This window comes from Xenopus laevis, chromosome 8S, assembly GCF_017654675.1.
Source record: "Xenopus laevis strain J_2021 chromosome 8S, Xenopus_laevis_v10.1, whole genome shotgun sequence".
In the NCBI taxonomy this organism is placed as follows: Eukaryota; Metazoa; Chordata; class Amphibia; order Anura; family Pipidae; genus Xenopus; species Xenopus laevis.
The window spans coordinates 101,899,348-101,918,571 of NC_054386.1; the positions used below are offsets into that span (position 1 = coordinate 101,899,348).

General features: G+C 40.7%; 1 protein-coding gene across 1 annotated transcript in view; it reads right to left on the reverse strand.

Moving 5' to 3' along the window:
* The window catches only part of kcnn3.S (potassium calcium-activated channel subfamily N member 3 S homeolog), a 60,340-nt gene that overhangs the window by 34,917 nt on the left and 6,199 nt on the right, over nt 1-19,224 (reverse strand). Inside the window, exon 2 of the mRNA XM_018233560.2 lies at nt 6,639-6,734. Within this exon, the coding sequence (XP_018089049.1) occupies nt 6,639-6,734 (96 nt within the window). The remainder of the gene's footprint in view (nt 1-6,638; nt 6,735-19,224) is intronic.

Consider the following 19,224-nt stretch of genomic DNA (forward strand, 5'->3'; position numbering starts at 1 on the left):
ATAGAAACATTGGGGTGTCACCCTGCTATAGTTCCAGGGGTACCCAGGGCACAAATAAGCACTCACCCCAAATCTCCCCCTAACTGACCTTCAGACTGGGCCCCCTTAGCTCATAACAAGGTTACAGATATATAGAAACATTGGGGTGTCACCCTGCTATAGTTCCAGGGGTACCCAGGGTACAAATAAACACTCACCCCAAATCTCCTCCTAACTGACCTTCAGACTGGGCCCCCTTAGCTCATAACAAGGTTACAGATATATAGAAACATTGGGGTGTCACCCTGCTATAGTTCCAGGGGTACCCAGGGCACAAATAAACACTCACCCCAAATCTCCCCCTAACTGGCCTTCAGACTGGGCCCCCTTAGCTCATAACAAGGTTACAGTTATATAGAAACATTGGGGTGTCACCCTGCTATAGTTCCAGGGGTACCCAGGGCACAAATAAGCACTCACCCCAAATCTCCCCCTAACTGACCTTCAGACTGGGCCCCCTTAGCTCATAACAAGGTTACAGATATATAGAAACATTGGGGTAACAGTCACCCTGCTATAGTTCCAGGGGTACCCAGGGTACAAATAAGTACTCACCCCAAATCTCCCCCTAACTGGCCTTTAGACTGGGCCCCCTTAGCTCATAACAAGGTTACAGATATATAGAAACATTGGGGTGTCACCCTGCTATAGTTCCAGGGGTACCCAGGCCAACTTATTTACTGCATGAGAATACATGAATGAATACATTACTGTTACAGTGAGATCTTTACATATATATAAGGGCAGAGGTGGTGACGAAACGTTAGATAACAAAAGGCAGAAAGCCTCATTATCATCAAATAATTGCCATGTTTAATCCTAAATCCGTTCCATTTCTTACACAAGCTTTTATGGTGTAGTGTTCGTTTCGGTCTCATTAGGGGTTCAGATTTCATATTTTCATATATGTTAAAAATGAAGTGCTTCTCATTCCTCCCACTCTTGTTGATAATGAGTAAAAAGGCATGAAAGAGAAGCCTGTAGTATTAATGAGCCTTTCAGATAAAGAGTAATAGTTTCCTGCCACGTCAGACTTTTGCTATGTTCCTCAAAAGTTGGGTTGAACAGTGAACCAAACGTGGTCTCCAAAATAGTGTCCTGAGCACTTGTCAAACCACTTTACATGTAAGTCTATGCCTTAAGCATATGAAGGCATGGAGGGTACATGGAAAGAAACCAGTAGAACTCTCACTAAATCACACTTGGACTTCGTCTTCAAGCTCGATGACTGAATGAAACTCATTTATTTTGGACTTGGACCATGAGAAAACCTAGTTTATCTGTTCCAACAGATAAACATTCTCTGTTGATTCAAAGGAAAATAAGGTAAAAGGGAATGAGGATAATTGGCAGAATGATGGATAGAATCAAACATTTCTGAAGAGAAACATAAGTCAGACATAAGTACTATCCATCACACGGAATCAAAACTGACTTGATTGCAAATCACAATGGGATTTGTCTATGCATTCCTATTACCAAAAGAGAAAGGTCTCTGTAAGTAACAGGGGTTTCTCCCCCCCCCCCAATTACCCAGATATGTCAGCTTCACGTTCATCATTATAAATCTGAGTGAAGAAAAGCTCATATGTGCGGTTGAAGTGGATAATTTGCTGTTTCATGCAATACACCTACACTTGGTACTTCTATGGAGCGCTGCAATACAGAGAGAACTCCGCAGTGAAGTACAGTATTAGGATTTGATTCCCACAGGGCCGCCTTTATTCCCCCAACTCTTTGAGAACATTCTCACACTAGAATTAGACCGGAGCAGTTGTTTATAAAGTCTTTTATTTAGTAGCAAAAAAACTCGGAGTGCCCAGGCCTATGCCTCATCTGGTTGGCAAATGCAGAATGGCTGGTGCTGCCTTAGCGTGAGGGGGGCTCAATGCTGGCAGTTCAATAAAATGCAGGTTCTACAGAGGAATCATGTTTTTTAGATATATTATTTTGCATAATGATATCTTTTTTCTTCTATCAAGGTATTTGCAGAATAATTCAAGCATGGCAGATAGAGGAAGATGGAGACAGGAGAGCAAGATATTGGGTGGTCATATGGCCAGATAGTGGTAGTAATGCCATATAAATGCAATAGGGCAATATGCAGATAATAGAGCAAGTCAAAGGCACAATGGCAGGATAATGACAGTAGGACTAGATGGAAACTGTAGAGCAAGATGAAGATAAAAAGACAAGAAGACGATAAGAAAGGAAGATCAGGACAGTAGCAAAATATGGCAATAGTAGAATTAGCTGGTGGTATCAGGGCAAGACTAGAAAGTAGGACAAGATGTAGACAGAACAAGATGAGACAAGCAAGAAAGAGGATGACAGATGGAGACTATAGGGGGAAACTAGAAAAAAGAGAACAAGATGAGGACAGTAGGGTAAGATGATGACAGTAGGACAAGATAGACACTATAGGGAAAGCTAGAGAGAAGAGAACAAGATGGGGACAGTAGGGTAAGATGGTGACAGGAGGACAAGATGGAGACTATAGGCAAAACTAGAGAGAAGAGAAAAAGATGTGAATAGTAGGGTGAGATAGTGTCATTAGGACAAGAAGTAGACTATAGGGAAAACTAGAGAGAAGAGAACAAGATTAGGACATTTGGATAAGATGGTGAAAGTATAACAAGATGGAGACTATAGGGAAAGCTAGAAAGAAGAGAACAAGATGAGGTCAGTAGGGTAAGATGGTGGCAGTAGGACAAGATGGAGACTATAGGCAAAACTAGAGAGAAGAGAACAAGATGTGAATAGTAGGGTGAGATGGTGTCATTAGGACAAGAAGTAGACTATAGGGAAAACTAGAGAGAAGAGAACAAGATGAGGACATTTGGATAAGATGGTGACAGTATAACAAGATGGAGACTATAGGGAAAGCTAGAAAGAAGAGAACAAGATGAGGTCAGTAGGGTAAGATGGTGGCAGTAGGACAAGATGGAGACTATAGGGAAAGCTAGAAAGAAGAGAACAAGATGATGTCAGAAGAGTAAGATGGGGACAGTAGGACAAGATGGAGAGAGTAGTCTTTTAGATGTGATGTTCTGGCAGGCAGGAACATGCCATTATGCTTCCTTAATCTTTCCATACCCCTACCACTGTCACTATGAGCTACAGCACCTATTAACTCCCCCACTGGTGTCTGTATATCCGCCCCCCCACCCCTGTCCATTTTGACTGAAAGCTCTGTGGGACAGTGACCTCCCTCTTCTTAGTTCAATTTAAACACTTCCAGTTCTCTAAAAAGAATTAGGGGTTGCAGGTAGCATAGTTGGGTCATTTTGGGGGCTGCTATTTATAATATGGCTTACAGTTGTGTGCTATTACTCAACCGTGGAATTCTTACATGTCATCTGTAACTGCCCTCCACTCAGCACCTGCCCCAGAGACGTGACCTCAGAGAGCACATAAGACCCTGGAGTTGGTAGAAAGAAGTAGGACTTCAAAGGGAGGTCAAGAGGTCTGGAAAAGAAACATCCGGATACTGAGAATAGCAAGGTAATAATATCTGCCATCCCTGCTTCCCAGGCTGGGCCACCATAGGTCAGAGTGGGGATCCCAGTGGGGTGGGGGGATCCTTATGGGACGAATTGCACTGCAGCAACCATAGACATCTATGACATCTATGAGTAGAAGTTCCATGACAGATAAGCATTAAACAGGCAGTTTTGAGTTGTAGGAAACACATTGATTAATAGTGAAGCGCAAGTCTCAGGACCTGTGTTATAATGACAGATAGAAACAGGGGCAACAACCACATGGGTTAAGTGGCAAGTTTGGAAGCAACCAATGGCAAGTATAATGAGACAGACTGACATCCCAGGCCAGGAGGGCCACAAAGTGACTGTCAGGGGCAGCAAGTCCCATAGAAAGTGAATGGGAGCAGTAGAAAGTCCCATGAAACAATTACAATTTAGACTGGGTAAGGTAGAGCTGATTTCACTGGATCCCTTTCAGATTGAATAAATAAAATCTGCCTCTATATACTTGCAGACAATCCCATAGTTATACCCTCAATGCTGCAGAATTGCCTTTTCATTGTAACCTCTACTTATATCCCTAGGGACTTCTCTTCCCTAAAATCAGCTCCTTACTGTCAGCCTTACTATAAACTGGCAGCAGGTTATTCACCCTGAACAGCATTAGCAAGATTTGAACTGAAAGTTTCTATTCCTTATTCTCTTTCCTTCTGACTGAACTGTTATGTGCACTGTATCATTATTACTGGATTATTTTGTATTCCCTCTTCTGTTTCTTTTTAGCTAAACCCTTTTATTTGCTATTCTGTTGCTTACTAGCTGAACTGATTTGTTCCCTCTTCTATCTTATCTAACTGAACTGTTTAATTTCTTTTTTACTAAATTGTTCTGTTGGATAGTCTACTGCTATATAGCTGAACTGTTCTTTTCCCTATTCTATCTTTTTCTAAATAAACGGTTCTATTTCTTTCTTACAGAACTGTTATAATTCATATTGTGATGCTTTCTAGCTAAACTTTTCCTGAACTGAACTGTTCTGTTTATTTCTTACTGAACTTTTACTGTATGTTTCCTATTCTGACGCTTTCTAGCTGAACTGTTCTGTTCCCTATTCTATTTCTTTCTAACTGAACTATTTTATTTCTTTCTTACTAACCTCTTCTGTTTTCTAGTCTTTTGCTTTATAGCTGAACTGTTCTGTTCCCTATTCTATCTTTTTCTAAATAAACGGTTCTATTTCTTTCTTACGGAACTGTTATAATTCATATTGTGATGCTTTCTAGCTAAACTTTTCCTGAACTGAACTGTTCTGTTTATTTCTTACTGAACTTTTACTGTATATTTCCTATTTGCGATGCTTTCTAGCTGAATTGTTCTGTTCCCTGTTCTATTTCTTTCTAACTGAACTGTATTGCTCGCTTTTCTATATTTTCTAACCAAGCTGCTGAACTGTTCTATTCATTGTTCTTTCTTTTTGACAAAAGTATTTTATATTTCTTCCTGACTGAACTGTTCTATTCTATGTTATACTTCTTTCTATTAATGTTATTGTTCTATTAGCTATTCTGTTGCTTTTTCATTGAACTATTTTGTTTGCGTTTCTATCTTTTCCAACCAAACTGTTCACTGTTTTATTTTTTAGTTCAATGTTGTTTTCTGACTATACGGTTCTATTCTCTGTTCTATTACTTTTTTGCAGAATTATTCTCTGTCCTGTTTCTTTCTAACTGAACTGTTCTATTTCCTAGTCTGTTGATTTTTACTGAACTTTTCTGCTCCCTGTTCTTTCTTTCTAAGTGAACTGTTTTGTTCGCTTTTCTGTTTTTTATTTAACTTCTTTTTATTTGTTTTGGCTGACCTGTTTTGACATTGTTTCTGCCTGACTGAACTGTTCTGTTCTCTGTTCTATTTCTTTCTTACTGAACTGTTCTATTTCATGTTCTTATTCTAACTGAACATTTGTTCTCTTTTCTATTTCCTTTTTATTTTTTACTGTTCACTATTTCTTTTTCTAGCAGAACAGTTGTGTGAACTGTTGTTTTTTTTTGATGGAAGTATCTTCTGTTTATTTCTGACTGAACTGTTCTATTCTCTGTTCCATTTATTTGTAATGGAATTGTTTTAGTCTCTGTTCTATTTCTTTCAAGGTGATATGTTCTATTCCCTAGCTTTTTAATTCTAACAAACAGTGTTATTTCCTAGTTTATTCCTTTTTATTTCAAAAGGTATATTTTGTTGCTCATCTTTGCACGTTTTCTGAAGGTACGGGATATTTTTATTAGTTATAAACAGGCCATTTGAATACAGGATAATACATGGTTGGCTTTTGCTCTCACTGGAAGCCAATTTCTAAGCTTTAAAAATATGTCTCTTGCTAAATCATGGAGCTGGCGCTAGAAGTGATTATGGCTTCCTCTGTGCGAGCGCAATATTTAGGGGGCAGATTTATCAAAGGTCAAATTTTTGAATTTCTGTGAATTTTTTTTACTCTAATGAATTCAAATGTACTCACAATCGGAGGTTATTTATGAAGGAGTTTGAACGTCTATAATTTGGTCAAATGAGAATGACCTGAAAATGCATTTTGTATTCAAATCTAATACGAATAAAATTCGAATTGAATTATCCTCTGGGAAAAAAACTTGAATGTCAACGTCTACGAATGTGTCAACGGACCTCTGCCATTGACTTCTACAGGAATTTGTGGGGTTTTAGGCGACGAATAGTTGAATCTGAACTGTTTCCAAGGTCCAGGTGTGATAAATCTGACATTTGAATTCAATTTTGAGTTGGTGGTTAAAAATTAGAATTTGTTTTAACCAAAAAAAGCGAAAATTTGAATTCGCATTTACCATTCAAACCTTTATAAATCTGCCCCTAAGTATCATGTGTTCCAGACCAGCGTAGGGAGGCCGTTAATTACAGGAGATTCAACGTAGTTAGCTGTTGTGCCGAGCACTGCGGGGGTTCAACACCTTCCTGCAAAGCCTTTTCTCTCTTTCTTTCTGCTCCATACAATATAGCGGACAGAACCCCTATGTAATATCTTACTCCTCCTATATACATTTCAAAGCTGGGAGAGTACAGTGGGCAACCCCCAGTTAAGCAACCTACCTGCACTTCCCGTGCGTGATATGCGATGATCAGTCCCAAAAGGATAATTGATGATAAACTTATAAGGCATTTCAAGGCCAAGGAAAACATGGAATTCTGCAAGGGAGAAAGAAGATGGAATAAGAAAGAGAAGTCCAGCTTTAACAAAAATATAACCTGACTACAGGTATGGGATCCATTATCTGGAAACAAATTATCCAGAAAGTTCCTAATTACAGAAAGGCCTTTTCCCATAGACTCCATTATAATCAAATAATTCATATTTTTAAAATTTTTTTCCTTTTTCTGTGTAATAATAAAACCGTAGCTTGTAATTGCTCCCAACTAAGATATAATTAATCCTTATTGGAAGCAGAGCCAGCCTATTGGGTTTATTTCATGTTTATATGATTTTACAATAGACTTAAGGTATAGAAAGATCCCTTATCTGGAAAACCCCAGGTCCTAAGCATTCTGGATAAGAGGTCCCATACCTGTACAAGTTATTTATAATAATAATAATAATAATAATAATAATATGTACACTTTTAAAAAATATTTCCTTTTTCTGTGTAATAATAAAACAGTCGCTTGCACTTGATCCCAACTAAGATATAATTAATCCTTATTGGAAGCAAAACCAGCCTATTGGGTTAAATTTATATATATATGAAAACTCAGTCATTGTGCTCAGTGGGGACAAAGATAAGATATGTATCAACAAAAATGTATCAATTTAGAACAGTTTACAGGGTCAACGACCCCCCCCTTCGCAGAGCTGCTTTAGAAGGTGATAGCTGACACTTTCCACTTCAGTATTAGGAAAATGGTCACAAATAGAAAATAGGAAGTAATTGGGAAAAGTCTTTATTTCTGGTGAACTGTCTAAAACCAACTGAACTGAAAAAAGGTGAACAAATTACAGAAAGATCCATTATCCAGAAAACCCCAGGTCCCAAGCATTCTGGATAACGGGTCCCATACCTGTACTGTGATTGTTCTCTAGCAGCTCAGCCTAGAGTCCTGCGCGGGTCCATTTCTTGGGACCCGAACCCGACCTGTACCTGCAATCCGCAACACGGACCCGCAACCCGCATTCTTACCCGCTTGGACTCACTACCCGACCCACAAGTACCTTATCCGCGACCCGCTGACCATCAAGAATCAGGAAGTGCTGTCATTGTAAACCGGAAGTGACATCATCGGAAGTAGACGTGGTCAGAAAAAAGGGAGTGATACAGGAAGTGCTGTCATTGTAAACCGGAAGTGACATCATCGGAAGTAGACGTGGTCAGAAAAAAGGGAGTGATACAGGAAGTGCTGTCATTGTAAACCGGAAGTGACATTATCAGAAGTAGAAGTGACCCGAGAAAAGGAGTATATATCAATATTGAGAAGACCCCCGGCCCGCGACCGGAAACTCGCAGAACCGCCGACCCGCATCTATACCCACACCTGGAACTTCTACACACAACCCGCAGGGTACCGCAGGTTTTTGCGGGTAACCCACGGGTAACCGACCCGCTGCAGGACTCTAGCTGAACCAAGAAAAGTTGCCATGTTTCTAGCCCCTCTCAGCCCCTGCTGTGGCCTTTACACTGCACAAAGGATCATATTATAGAACCTACATCTCCCAGCTTTTTTTTTATAGCCAAGGGTTGGGACCAACAATAGGGGGAAGGCTGAAAATTGAACATCTTTCATATGGCATAGCATTCTGTAACTGACCAGGCATCGTGGCTTATAAGGATGGGAGTCAATAACTTGATGGGAGATACCTTTGTTTCTTTTAATTGACTCTTGACAAGAGGACCTGCGTCCCTTAGAAGTGCTCATTCTCTTTATGGATCATTATAAAGTAAAAACATGCATCCTTCACCCCTTCAGCCTCCTCACACACTAGCCAAATTTCTGTCTATCCTTTACAGTAACATGTGCCATCCCTGCCTGAGAAGCTTGCAATCTAGAAAGAACCTTGGGGAAAATAAAAAGCAACAATAACCAGCTGCAGAACTGTGGAACAAATGCTTTGGGCAGTGACAAATATGGCCACCGTCTCGCTGTAATTAGGTAGTGTCAGGGGAGAGGCTCGCTAATTGGGAAGTGACTGTGCCAGAATGTTTATGTCTTTGCCTTTTTACTGTAATTTATAATTAGGTGAGGCCGGCTGTTTCCTGCAGTGTGTACAACCATCAATCAGGGACGCTTACAGCCTATTGTCCTTAAAGGAGATGTAAACCCAAAAACAGAGAAAGAAAACGTCATTTCAGAGCAATTTTCCAATATACATGAATTCCACAAGGAAGTAAGAGCAGTCCTTGTTAGGGATAGGTGAGGAGAAAAGGTTGTGCCGCTGTCTACCTGTTCAGAAGGAGCCACAGCAATAAACTACAACGGTTTAAGAGAAAGTCATCCATACCTTGTGTATTAAGGTTATAACTAGGGTTGCCACCTTTTCTAGAAAAAAATACCGGCCTTCCTATATAATTATCTTTATTCCCTATTAATAACATTGGGATCATATCACTGACCTTCCTATATATTTATCTTTATTCCCTATTAATAACATTGGGATCACTGACCTTCCTATATATTTATCTTTATTCCCTATTAATAACATTGGGATCACTGACCTTCCTATATATTTATCTTTATTCCCTATTAATAACATTGGGATCACTGACCTTCCTATATATTTATCTTTATTCCCTATTAATAACATTGGGATCACTGACCTTCCTATATATTTATCTTTATTCCCTATTAATAACATTGGGATCACTGACCTTCCTATATAATTATCTTTATTCCCTATTAATAACATTGGGATCATATCACTGACCTTCCTATATATTTATCTTTATTCCCTATTAATAACATTGGGATCACTGACCTTCCTATATATTTATCTTTATTCCCTATTAATAACATTGGGATCATATCACTGACCTTCCTATATATTTATCTTTATTCCCTATTAATAACATTGGGATCACTGGCCTTCCTATATATTTATCTTTATTCCCTATTAATAACATTGGGATCACTGACCTTCCTATATATTTATCTTTATTCCCTATTAATAACATTGGGATCACTGACCTTCCTATATATTTATCTTTATTCCCTATTAATAACATTGGGATCACTGACCTTCCTATATATTTATCTTTATTCCCTATTAATAACATTGGGATCACTGACCTTCCTATATATTTATCTTTATTCCCTATTAATAACATTGGGATCACTGGCCTTCCTATATATTTATCTTTATTCCCTATTAATAACATTGGGATCACTGACCTTCCTATATATTTATCTTTATTCCCTATTAATAACATTGGGATCACTGGCCTTCCTATATATTTATCTTTATTCCCTATTAATAACATTGGGATCACTGACCTTCCTATATATTTATCTTTATTCCCTATTAATAACATTGGGATCATATCACTGACCTTCCTATATATTTATCTTTATTCCCTATTAATAACATTGGGATCATATCACTGACCTTCCTATATATTTATCTTTATTCCCTATTAATAACATTGGGATCACTGACCTTCCTATATATTTATCTTTATTGCCTATTAATAACATTGGGATCATTGACCTTCCTATATATTTATCTTTATTCCCTATTAATAACATTGGGATCACTGACCTTCCTATATATTTATCTTTATTCCCTATTAATAACATTGGGATCACTGACCTTCCTATATATTTATCTTTATTCCCTATTAATAACATTGGGATCATATCACTGACCTTCCTATATATTTATCTTTATTCCCTATTAATAACATTGGGATCACTGACCTTCCTATATATTTATCTTTATTCCCTATTAATAACATTGGGATCACTGACCTTCCTATATATTTATCTTTATTCCCTATTAATAACATTGGGATCACTGAGCTTCCTATATATTTATCTTTATTCCCTATTAATAACATTGGGATCACTGACCTTCCTATATATTTATCTTTATTCCCTATTAATAACATTGGGATCACTGACCTTCCTATATATTTATCTTTATTCCCTATTAATAACATTGGGATCATATCACTGGCCTTCCTATATATTTATCTTTATTCCCTATTAATAACATTGGGATCAGTCATCATTTTTATTTTCATCTAGTTATAACCTTGTTTCAGGAGTTGGAAGCAGCAGTGCAGAGAATATAAACAGCCAGACAGATGCTGCTTTTAGTAACAGTTACATTTATAGACAATTTGATCATCACTGAAAATGGGGTGTTTTTCTCTCTCTGCTTACAAGGAAACCCGAATATCTGAGGATGCTGGGAGTTGTGGTTTTAAGTGGCTTTTGGGCATTTTATTACCCTTTTTCTTATGTTCGGACAGGGCTAATTTAGGGAAAGAGTGTGAAGTTGTCTGTGCTGGAGTGTCCCAGCTGTCAGGGAATACTGGAATTTTGGATCCCTTGTGGTGGGTCTCTACTTTGTACCTGAGATACCCAGGCTAAGATACGGGGTCTCCAACAGTCTGGAAGCAATACAAGAGAGAGTCTTTGGCTGCACTTTTGGGACAGGGGGATAAAATATGACTTATCTCCATACTCTCTGCTCATAATCACAGTGTCCTGCCAATACTTCTATTAGGAGCTGGCTGGTTCTTCCTCAGTGCCAAGGCATAAAAATGGCAGTAATTAATTAAAATTAGAAAGTGTCTTTTTTTAGGATTATTGTCACTCTTTTCTCAGCAGATCTAACCCACCAATCCCTGTGAGCTTGCAGGGAGTGGCCAGTGAAAGAGTTTAATGTTGTGTGGTCACTTTTCCTTTATGAAGTCATCAGCTGTACTGGACACTTCCATTTGCCAGTGAAAATGTTACTTGATGTGGCAAATGCTCTTAGGGGGATTATTCAACTAATCTCAGTACCCTGGGTATCTCCAAAGTAAAGGCTGAGCTCCTCCTCTAGGTATATCCGAGGTCAAGACACCCCCAGATATATCTCGATTAGTGGGGAAACCCCCTATTCTTAAGAAGGAAAGTTTGGAACACCCCAGGTATCTCCAGAGGAGGTGAGGTTGAGGAGACCATCAGGTATCTCATGAGCTGTTAATGGTAATCCTAACAGATTTGGGTGCCCCATTAGCTGTCTCCTGAGAAGGTATGGTTGGCATCTCTAAGTGGATTGGCCTCATCCTTTCTTCACTCGCCTCTCCTCCAGGGATTCTCTTTGGCACCAAGAAGGTGGCACACTGATAGGGGCTGTTTATACCCCACAACATTTGTCCAAGTTCACGGGCTCCAAAGAGTATTTGTTTTTAAATCTTCTGTTTCTCATCCTGTAACTCGCTGGGAGATCCTACAGCTGATGGAACATGTGACCAGGAGAACAGGGAGACACAGATAAGGTTTAGTGATTATTTAATTACGAGGGAGTCATTTCCTATTTCCATTTCATGCTGTTTCTGGTTTGCTTTGAGGATAGTGATGTTGTTTAGCTTGTGTTCAGCATGTGCAGAAGTGGATTGGGACCAAAAAAGTGGAACCTCAACATGGAATGGAATAGGCTCCACTGTCAATGTTGTGTCTCTACCAGAACAAAAACATACAGAGCTGCCTTTAGGGAACCCAAATAAGGACCAGCAGTTATGGACAGACGTGTGGAAGAGAAGTTGTAGTAGGGCACCAAGATGATCACATTTAGGCAAGATGGAAACATTTAGGCAAGATGAATCCAGGATGAGGTGGAGACAGTAAGCAGTCACCATCAGTATAGGAAGGGGTTCTTTACTGTAAGGACAGTCAGGTTATGGGATTCCCTACCAAGAGAGTGGAATGAGTGATTCATTGGTGGGGAGGTAAGGAGATCTCACCATCAGTATAGGAAGGGGTTCTTTACTGTAAGGACAGTCAGGTTATGGGATTCCCTACCAAGAGAGGGGGAATGAGTGATTCATTGGTGGGAGGAAAGGAGATCTCACCATCAGTATAGGAAGGGGTTCTTTACTGTAAGGACAGTCAGGTTATGGGATTCCCTACCAAGAGAGTGGAATGAGTGATTCATTGGTGGGGAGGTAAGGAGATCTCACCATCAGTATAGGAAGGGGTTCTTTACTGTAAGGACAGTCAGGTTATGGGATTCCCTACCAAGAGAGGGGAATGAGTGATTCATTGGTGGGGAGGTAAGGAGATCTCACCATCAGTATAGGAAGGGGTTCTTTACTGTAAGGACAGTCAGGTTATGGGATTCCCTACCAAGAGAGGGGGAATGAGTGATTCATTGGTCGGGAGGAAAGGAGATCTCACCATCAGTATAGGAAGGGGTTCTTTACTGTAAGGACAGTCAGGTTATGGGATTCCCTACCAAGAGAGGGGGAATGAGTGATTCATTGGTGGGGAGGAAAGGAGATCTCACCATCAGCAGAGGAAGGGGTTCTTTACTGTAAGGGCAGTCAGGTTATGGGATTCCCTACCAAGAGAGGGGAATGAGTGATTCATTGGTGGGGAGGAAAGGAGATCTCACCATCAGCATAGGAAGGGGTTCTTTACTGTAAGGACAGTCAGGTTATGGGATTCCCTACCAATAGAGGGGGAATAAGTGATTCATTGGTGGCAAGTAAATCCCACCATCAGCATAGGATTTACTTTTTGGGGTGTTTTCCTGTAGTCTCTCATGTTGCACCCCAATGTTCAGGGGCTTACAGTTAGGGAAGAGGGCTGAAGGGTGATGGCCGCTCCCCACAATACTAATGTGAGAACTAAGAGTCATTATTCATTCTGTACCTTTAATTCTCCCCTAATCTGTCAGCCTGCGTCCTGTGCTACCAATCTATAGTGGTATCGTGTGACATGCCAATTCATATTCCTGGCGCTCTGTTCCCTGATCTATAGATGATTACTGGGGGCAGCACAGGAGACTATCTGATTTGGGGCTGTGTATTTGTCATTTGATATGGCAGCTCCGTTACAGGCTGCAGTGAATGATGGGAACATTTGATCAGCCAGTAACAGACAGGCCTATTGTTGTGTGGAAAGCATTACGGCTGGTTTCTCACCGTAGCCATTGACGTTCCTTTCAGACTAAATTACTGGCACTAAGGAACTGACAGTTGGATGTAATGCCAATGAAATTACAGAGATCTCCTTGAGTGATTGCATTGGTCTTCAGACATCTCTGCGCTCTCTTATCCACCATCAAGCGCCCCACTCTCACGTGTCCCCCGGCCTCCCTCCTACTCACCCCCTGCTCCTATAGCTCTCACTCCCTTCCCTACACTTACTCATCATCATCATCATCATCACACATACACACAGTTTCTGCTTGAAGGCAACATGCACTGCTTAGTTACTCTTTGTAAAAAATCTACCTGAAGGGAACTCCACCAAACATTGTTTTTTTTCTGTATAAGGAAAGAAAATCTAATTTTAAACAAGTTTGCGATATATGTTAATGAAATATGTTTGCTTGTTTTAAAGCTATTCACAGTGGAAATTATCCTATCCAATCCTCATTGTAAGCAGCAGTCCTGTCCTGCTTTATGGCAGCTATAGCTAGCTATCTGTATAACAGAACATTCTGTCCCAATGGCTGCACAGATCCTATCTGATCCCCATTGTAAGCAGCAGTCCTGTCCTGCTTTATGGCAGCTGAGATTCTAGCTATCTGTATAACAGAACATTCTGTCCCAGTGGCTGCACAGATCCTATCTGATTCCCTACCCAGTAGGGGGTACATTATCCCTTATAATACATGAGTGATACTCAGAGTTCCCTGTATAACTCAGCCTGCAGCCTTGTGTCTTTATATGGTCACAGAACAACCCCTCAGTGACTTCTAATATCCTTATCATTTACAGTAGGGGTTACATTATCCCTTATAATACATGAGTGATACTCAGAGTTCCCTGTATAACTCAGCCTGCAGCCTTGTGCCTTTATATGGTCACAGAACAACCCCTCAGTGACTTCTAATATCCTTATCATTTACAGTAGGGGGTACATTATCCCTTATAATACATGAGTGATACTCAGAGTTCCCTGTATAACTCAGTCTGCAGCCTTGTGCCTTTATATGGTCACAGAACAACCCCTCAGTGACTTCTAATATCCTTATTATTTACAGTAGGGGGTACAGTATCCCTTATAATACATGAGTGATACTCAGAGTTCCCTGTATAACTCAGCCTGCAGCCTTGTGCCTTTATATGGTCACAGAACAACCCCTCAGTGACTTCTAATATCCTTATCATTTACAGTAGGGGGTACATTATCCCTTATAATACATGAGTGATACTCAGAGTTCCCTGTATAACTCAGCCTGCAGCCTTGTGCCTTTATATGGTCACAGAACAACCCCTCAGTGACTTCTAATATCCTTATCATTTACAGTAGGGGGTACATTATCCCTTATAATACATGAGTGATACTCAGAGTTCCCTGTATAACTCAGCCTGCAGCCTTGTGTCTTTATATGGTCACAGAACAACCCCTCAGTGACTTCTAATATCCTTATCATTTACAGTAGGGGTTACATTATCCCTTATAATACATGAGTGATACTCAGAGTTCCCTGTATAACTCAGCCTGCAGCCTTGTGCCTTTATATGGTCACAGAACAACCCCTCAGTGACTTCTAATATCCTTATCATTTACAGTAGGGGGTACATTATCCCTTATAATACATGAGTGATACTCAGAGTTCCCTGTATAACTCAGTCTGCAGCCTTGTGCCTTTATATGGTCACAGAACAACCCCTCAGTGACTTCTAATATCCTTATTATTTACAGTAGGGGGTACAGTATCCCTTATAATACATGAGTGATACTCAGAGTTCCCTGTATAACTCAGCCTGCAGCCTTGTGCCTTTATATGGTCACAGAACAACCCCTCAGTGACTTCTAATATCCTTATCATTTACAGTAGGGGGTACATTATCCCTTATAATACATGAGTGATACTCAGAGTTCCCTGTATAACTCAGCCTGCAGCCTTGTGCCTTTATATGGTCACAGAACAACCCCTCAGTGACTTCTAATATCCTTATCATTTACAGTAGGGGGTACATTATCCCTTATAATACATGAGTGATACTCAGAGTTCCCTGTATAACTCAGTCTGCAGCCTTGTGCCTTTATATGGTCACAGAACAACCCCTCAGTGACTTCTAATATCCTTATCATTTACAGTAGGGGGTACATTATCCCTTATAATACATGAGTGATACTCAGAGTTCCCTGTATAACTCAGCCTGCAGCCTTGTGCCTTTATATGGTCACAGAACAACCCCTCAGTGACTTCTAATATCCTTATCATTTACAGTAGGGGGTACATTATCCCTTATAATACATGAGTGATACTCAGAGTTCCCTGTATAACTCAGTCTGCAGCCTTGTGCCTTTATATGGTCACAGAACAACCCCTCAGTGACTTCTAATATCCTTATCATTTACAGTAGGGGGTACATTATCCCTTATAATACATGAGTGATACTCAGAGTTCCCTGTATAACTCAGTCTGCAGCCTTGTGCCTTTATATGGTCACAGAACAACCCCTCAGTGACTTCTAATATCCTTATCATTTACAGTAGGGGGTACATTATCCCTTATAATACATGAGTGATACTCAGAGTTCCCTGTATAACTCAGCCTGCAGCCTTGTGCCTTTATATGGTCACAGAACAGCCCCTCAGTGACTTCTAATATCCTTATCATTTACAGTAGGGGGTACATTATCCCTTATAATACATGAGTGATACTCAGAGTTCCCTGTATAACTCAGCCTGCAGCCTTGTGCCTTTATATGGTCACAGAACAACCCCTCAGTTTCCCACCAGTCTGACCAGCAAGTAGTCAAGGAAGTTGTCAGGAGAAAGAAAGAGGCTGATGTTCTTCTGCTTAGGAAAGATGTGAGAAAGGTTTCTAATTTTATTCCTAAGCAGAAGAACATCAGCCTCTTTCTTTCTCCTGACAACTTCCTTGACTACTTGCTGGTCAGACTGGTGGGAAACTGACCAGCAGGTGGCGATGTTGTAACACAATTCATTCCTATTAACAATACATGTATCCCTTAATATCTTGGAATTAAATAAAAATAAATGATGAATGTACATTGCAAAAGTGCTTAGAATATCACCCTCGTCAGTTTTACATTCACTTATTTTAAAGGTTTACTTATCCTTTAAGAAATAAATTGGAAACAAAACCTAGCCAATGGGACATATATGTTACTTAGGGTTATTGCAGGCAGGGTGCAGTGGAGAAGAGCCTCAGTCTGAGAATATAATGCCGTTTTATAATATACTAAAAGTTAACCTGAAGGTGATCTACACCTTTCAGTTCTTTGCTGCTCTGCACTACATATCCCAGCATCCCCTGTATTTGTATCACAGCCAGAGTTTCCCATTTCAGCCATAAGGTGGATCCCAGGGTGCTCTAGAGCAAATCAGAAGCCCAAGACAGAAACTGACGGATTGGAGGAAATTCATGTCCCTGGGTCTGAGCTGATAATACAATAAATCTCTTGGGTTTTGCATTACTCTTTCCATCTGATTTCCATGACCCGTAATATTTTATAATCTGTAATGTATAAAATGATTGTAGGGCGATACAACCCTCTGATGTGTATAGCAATGATTTACCTACATCTCAAATGCTCTCTTTATTCTCTAATTAAGCCTTGAATTTACTTCCCCTTAAATCCTGCACAGGCCAAGAATTATTAATATTAGAGTGGTGTTGCCTGGTGCCTTATTTTGTGTCTGTTCATTTGCCTCATTGTACAGCAAACAGCCAAACGCCACTAAATAGGATTTGGATCTGGGTTCTGTAACCCCTTCTCTCTTTAGGATTTGGATCTGGGTTCCGTACCCCCTTCTCTCTTTAGGATTTGGATCTGGGTTCTGTAACCCCTTCTCTCTTTAGGATTTGGATCTGGGTTCCGTACCCCCTTCTCTCTTTAGGATTTGGATCTGGGTTCTGTAACCCCTTCTCTCTTTAGGATTTGGATCTGGGTTCCGTACCCCCTTCTCTCTTTAGGATTTGGATCTGGGTTCCGTACCCCCTTCTCTCTTTAGGATTTGCATCTGGGTTGCGTACCCCCTCCTCTCTTTAGGATTTGGATCTGGGTTCCGTTCCCCCTTCTCTCTTTAGGATTTGGATCTGGGTTCCGTTCCCCCTTCTCTCTTTAGGATTTGGATCTGGGTTCCGTTCCCCCTTCTCACTTTAGGATTTGTATCTGGGTTCCGTTCCCTCTTCTCTCTTTAGGATTTGGATCTGGGTTCCGTTCCCCCTTCTCACTTTAGGATTTGTATCTGGGTTCTGTTCCCCCTTCTCTCTTTAGGATTTGGATCTGGGTTCCGTTCCCCCTTCTCACTTTAGGATTTGTATCTGGGTTCCGTTCCCTCTTCTCTCTTTAGGATTTGGATCTGGGTTCCGTTCCCCCTTCTCACTTTAGGATTTGTATCTGGGTTCTGTTCCCCCTTCTCTATTTAGGATTTGGATATACATAGGTTCCATTCCCCCTTCTTTCTTTAGGTTTTGGATATGGGTTCAGTTCTCCCTTCCCTCTTTAGGATTTGGATCTGGGTTCCATAACCCCTTCTCTCTTTAGGATTTGGATCTGGGTTCCGTACCCCCTTCTCTCTTTAGGATTTGTATCTGGGTTCTGTTCCCCCTTCTCTATTTAGGATTTGGATATACATAGGTTCCATTCCCCCTTCTTTCTTTAGGTTTTGGATATGGGTTCAGTTCTCCCTTCCCTCTTTAGGATTTGGATCTGGGTTCCATAACCCCTTCTCTCTTTAGGATTTGGATCTGGGTTCCGTACCCCCTTCTCTCTTTAGGATTTGGATCTGGGTTCCGTACCCCCTTCTCTCTTTAGGATTTGGATCTGGGTTCCGTATTCCCCTTCTCTCTTTAGGATTTGGATATGGATTCCGTACCCCCTTTTCTCTTTAGGATTAGGATTTGGATCTGGATTCCGTATGCCCCTTCTCTCTTTAGGATTTGGATATGGATTCCGTACCCCCTTTTCTCTTTAGGATTTGGATCTGGATTCTGTATCCCATTCTCTCTTTAGAATTTAGATCTGGGTTCCGTTTCCCCTTTTCTCTTTAGGATTTGGATCTGGGTTCGGTACAGTGCCGGGCCACGCTGGGCAGGCGCCCTAGGCAGGCCCGGCAATTCCTGCTCGTGCACATGTGCAGAAGCGCGAAGAGAAAAGAAGGGAACCGGACTTGGGGTAGGAGACAGGTACGTGCCTGGCGCCCTCCCAGCTTTGCGCCCACGTGCCTACTCTGCCTACCCCTAGTTCCGGCCCTGGTTCTGTACCCCCTTCTCTCTTTAGAATTTGGATTTGGGTTTCTGTACCCCCTTCTCTATATTATGCCTGTTACAGCTGCAGGTCCTGGGGCCCCCTATTTATCTTCCATTACTGAGAGCAGCCAGTTATTTCCCTGTAGAGCGAGTGATTTCCCGACCCCGAGCCTTTTTTCCGTTCTATAAACAAACACTAAGGTGCCCCCCACATCATTGCTGGACAGATGTTACAGACATGCAAATAGATTGGGAACCACATGAAGAATCTTCTTTATTCAGGGGACAGACTCTCCC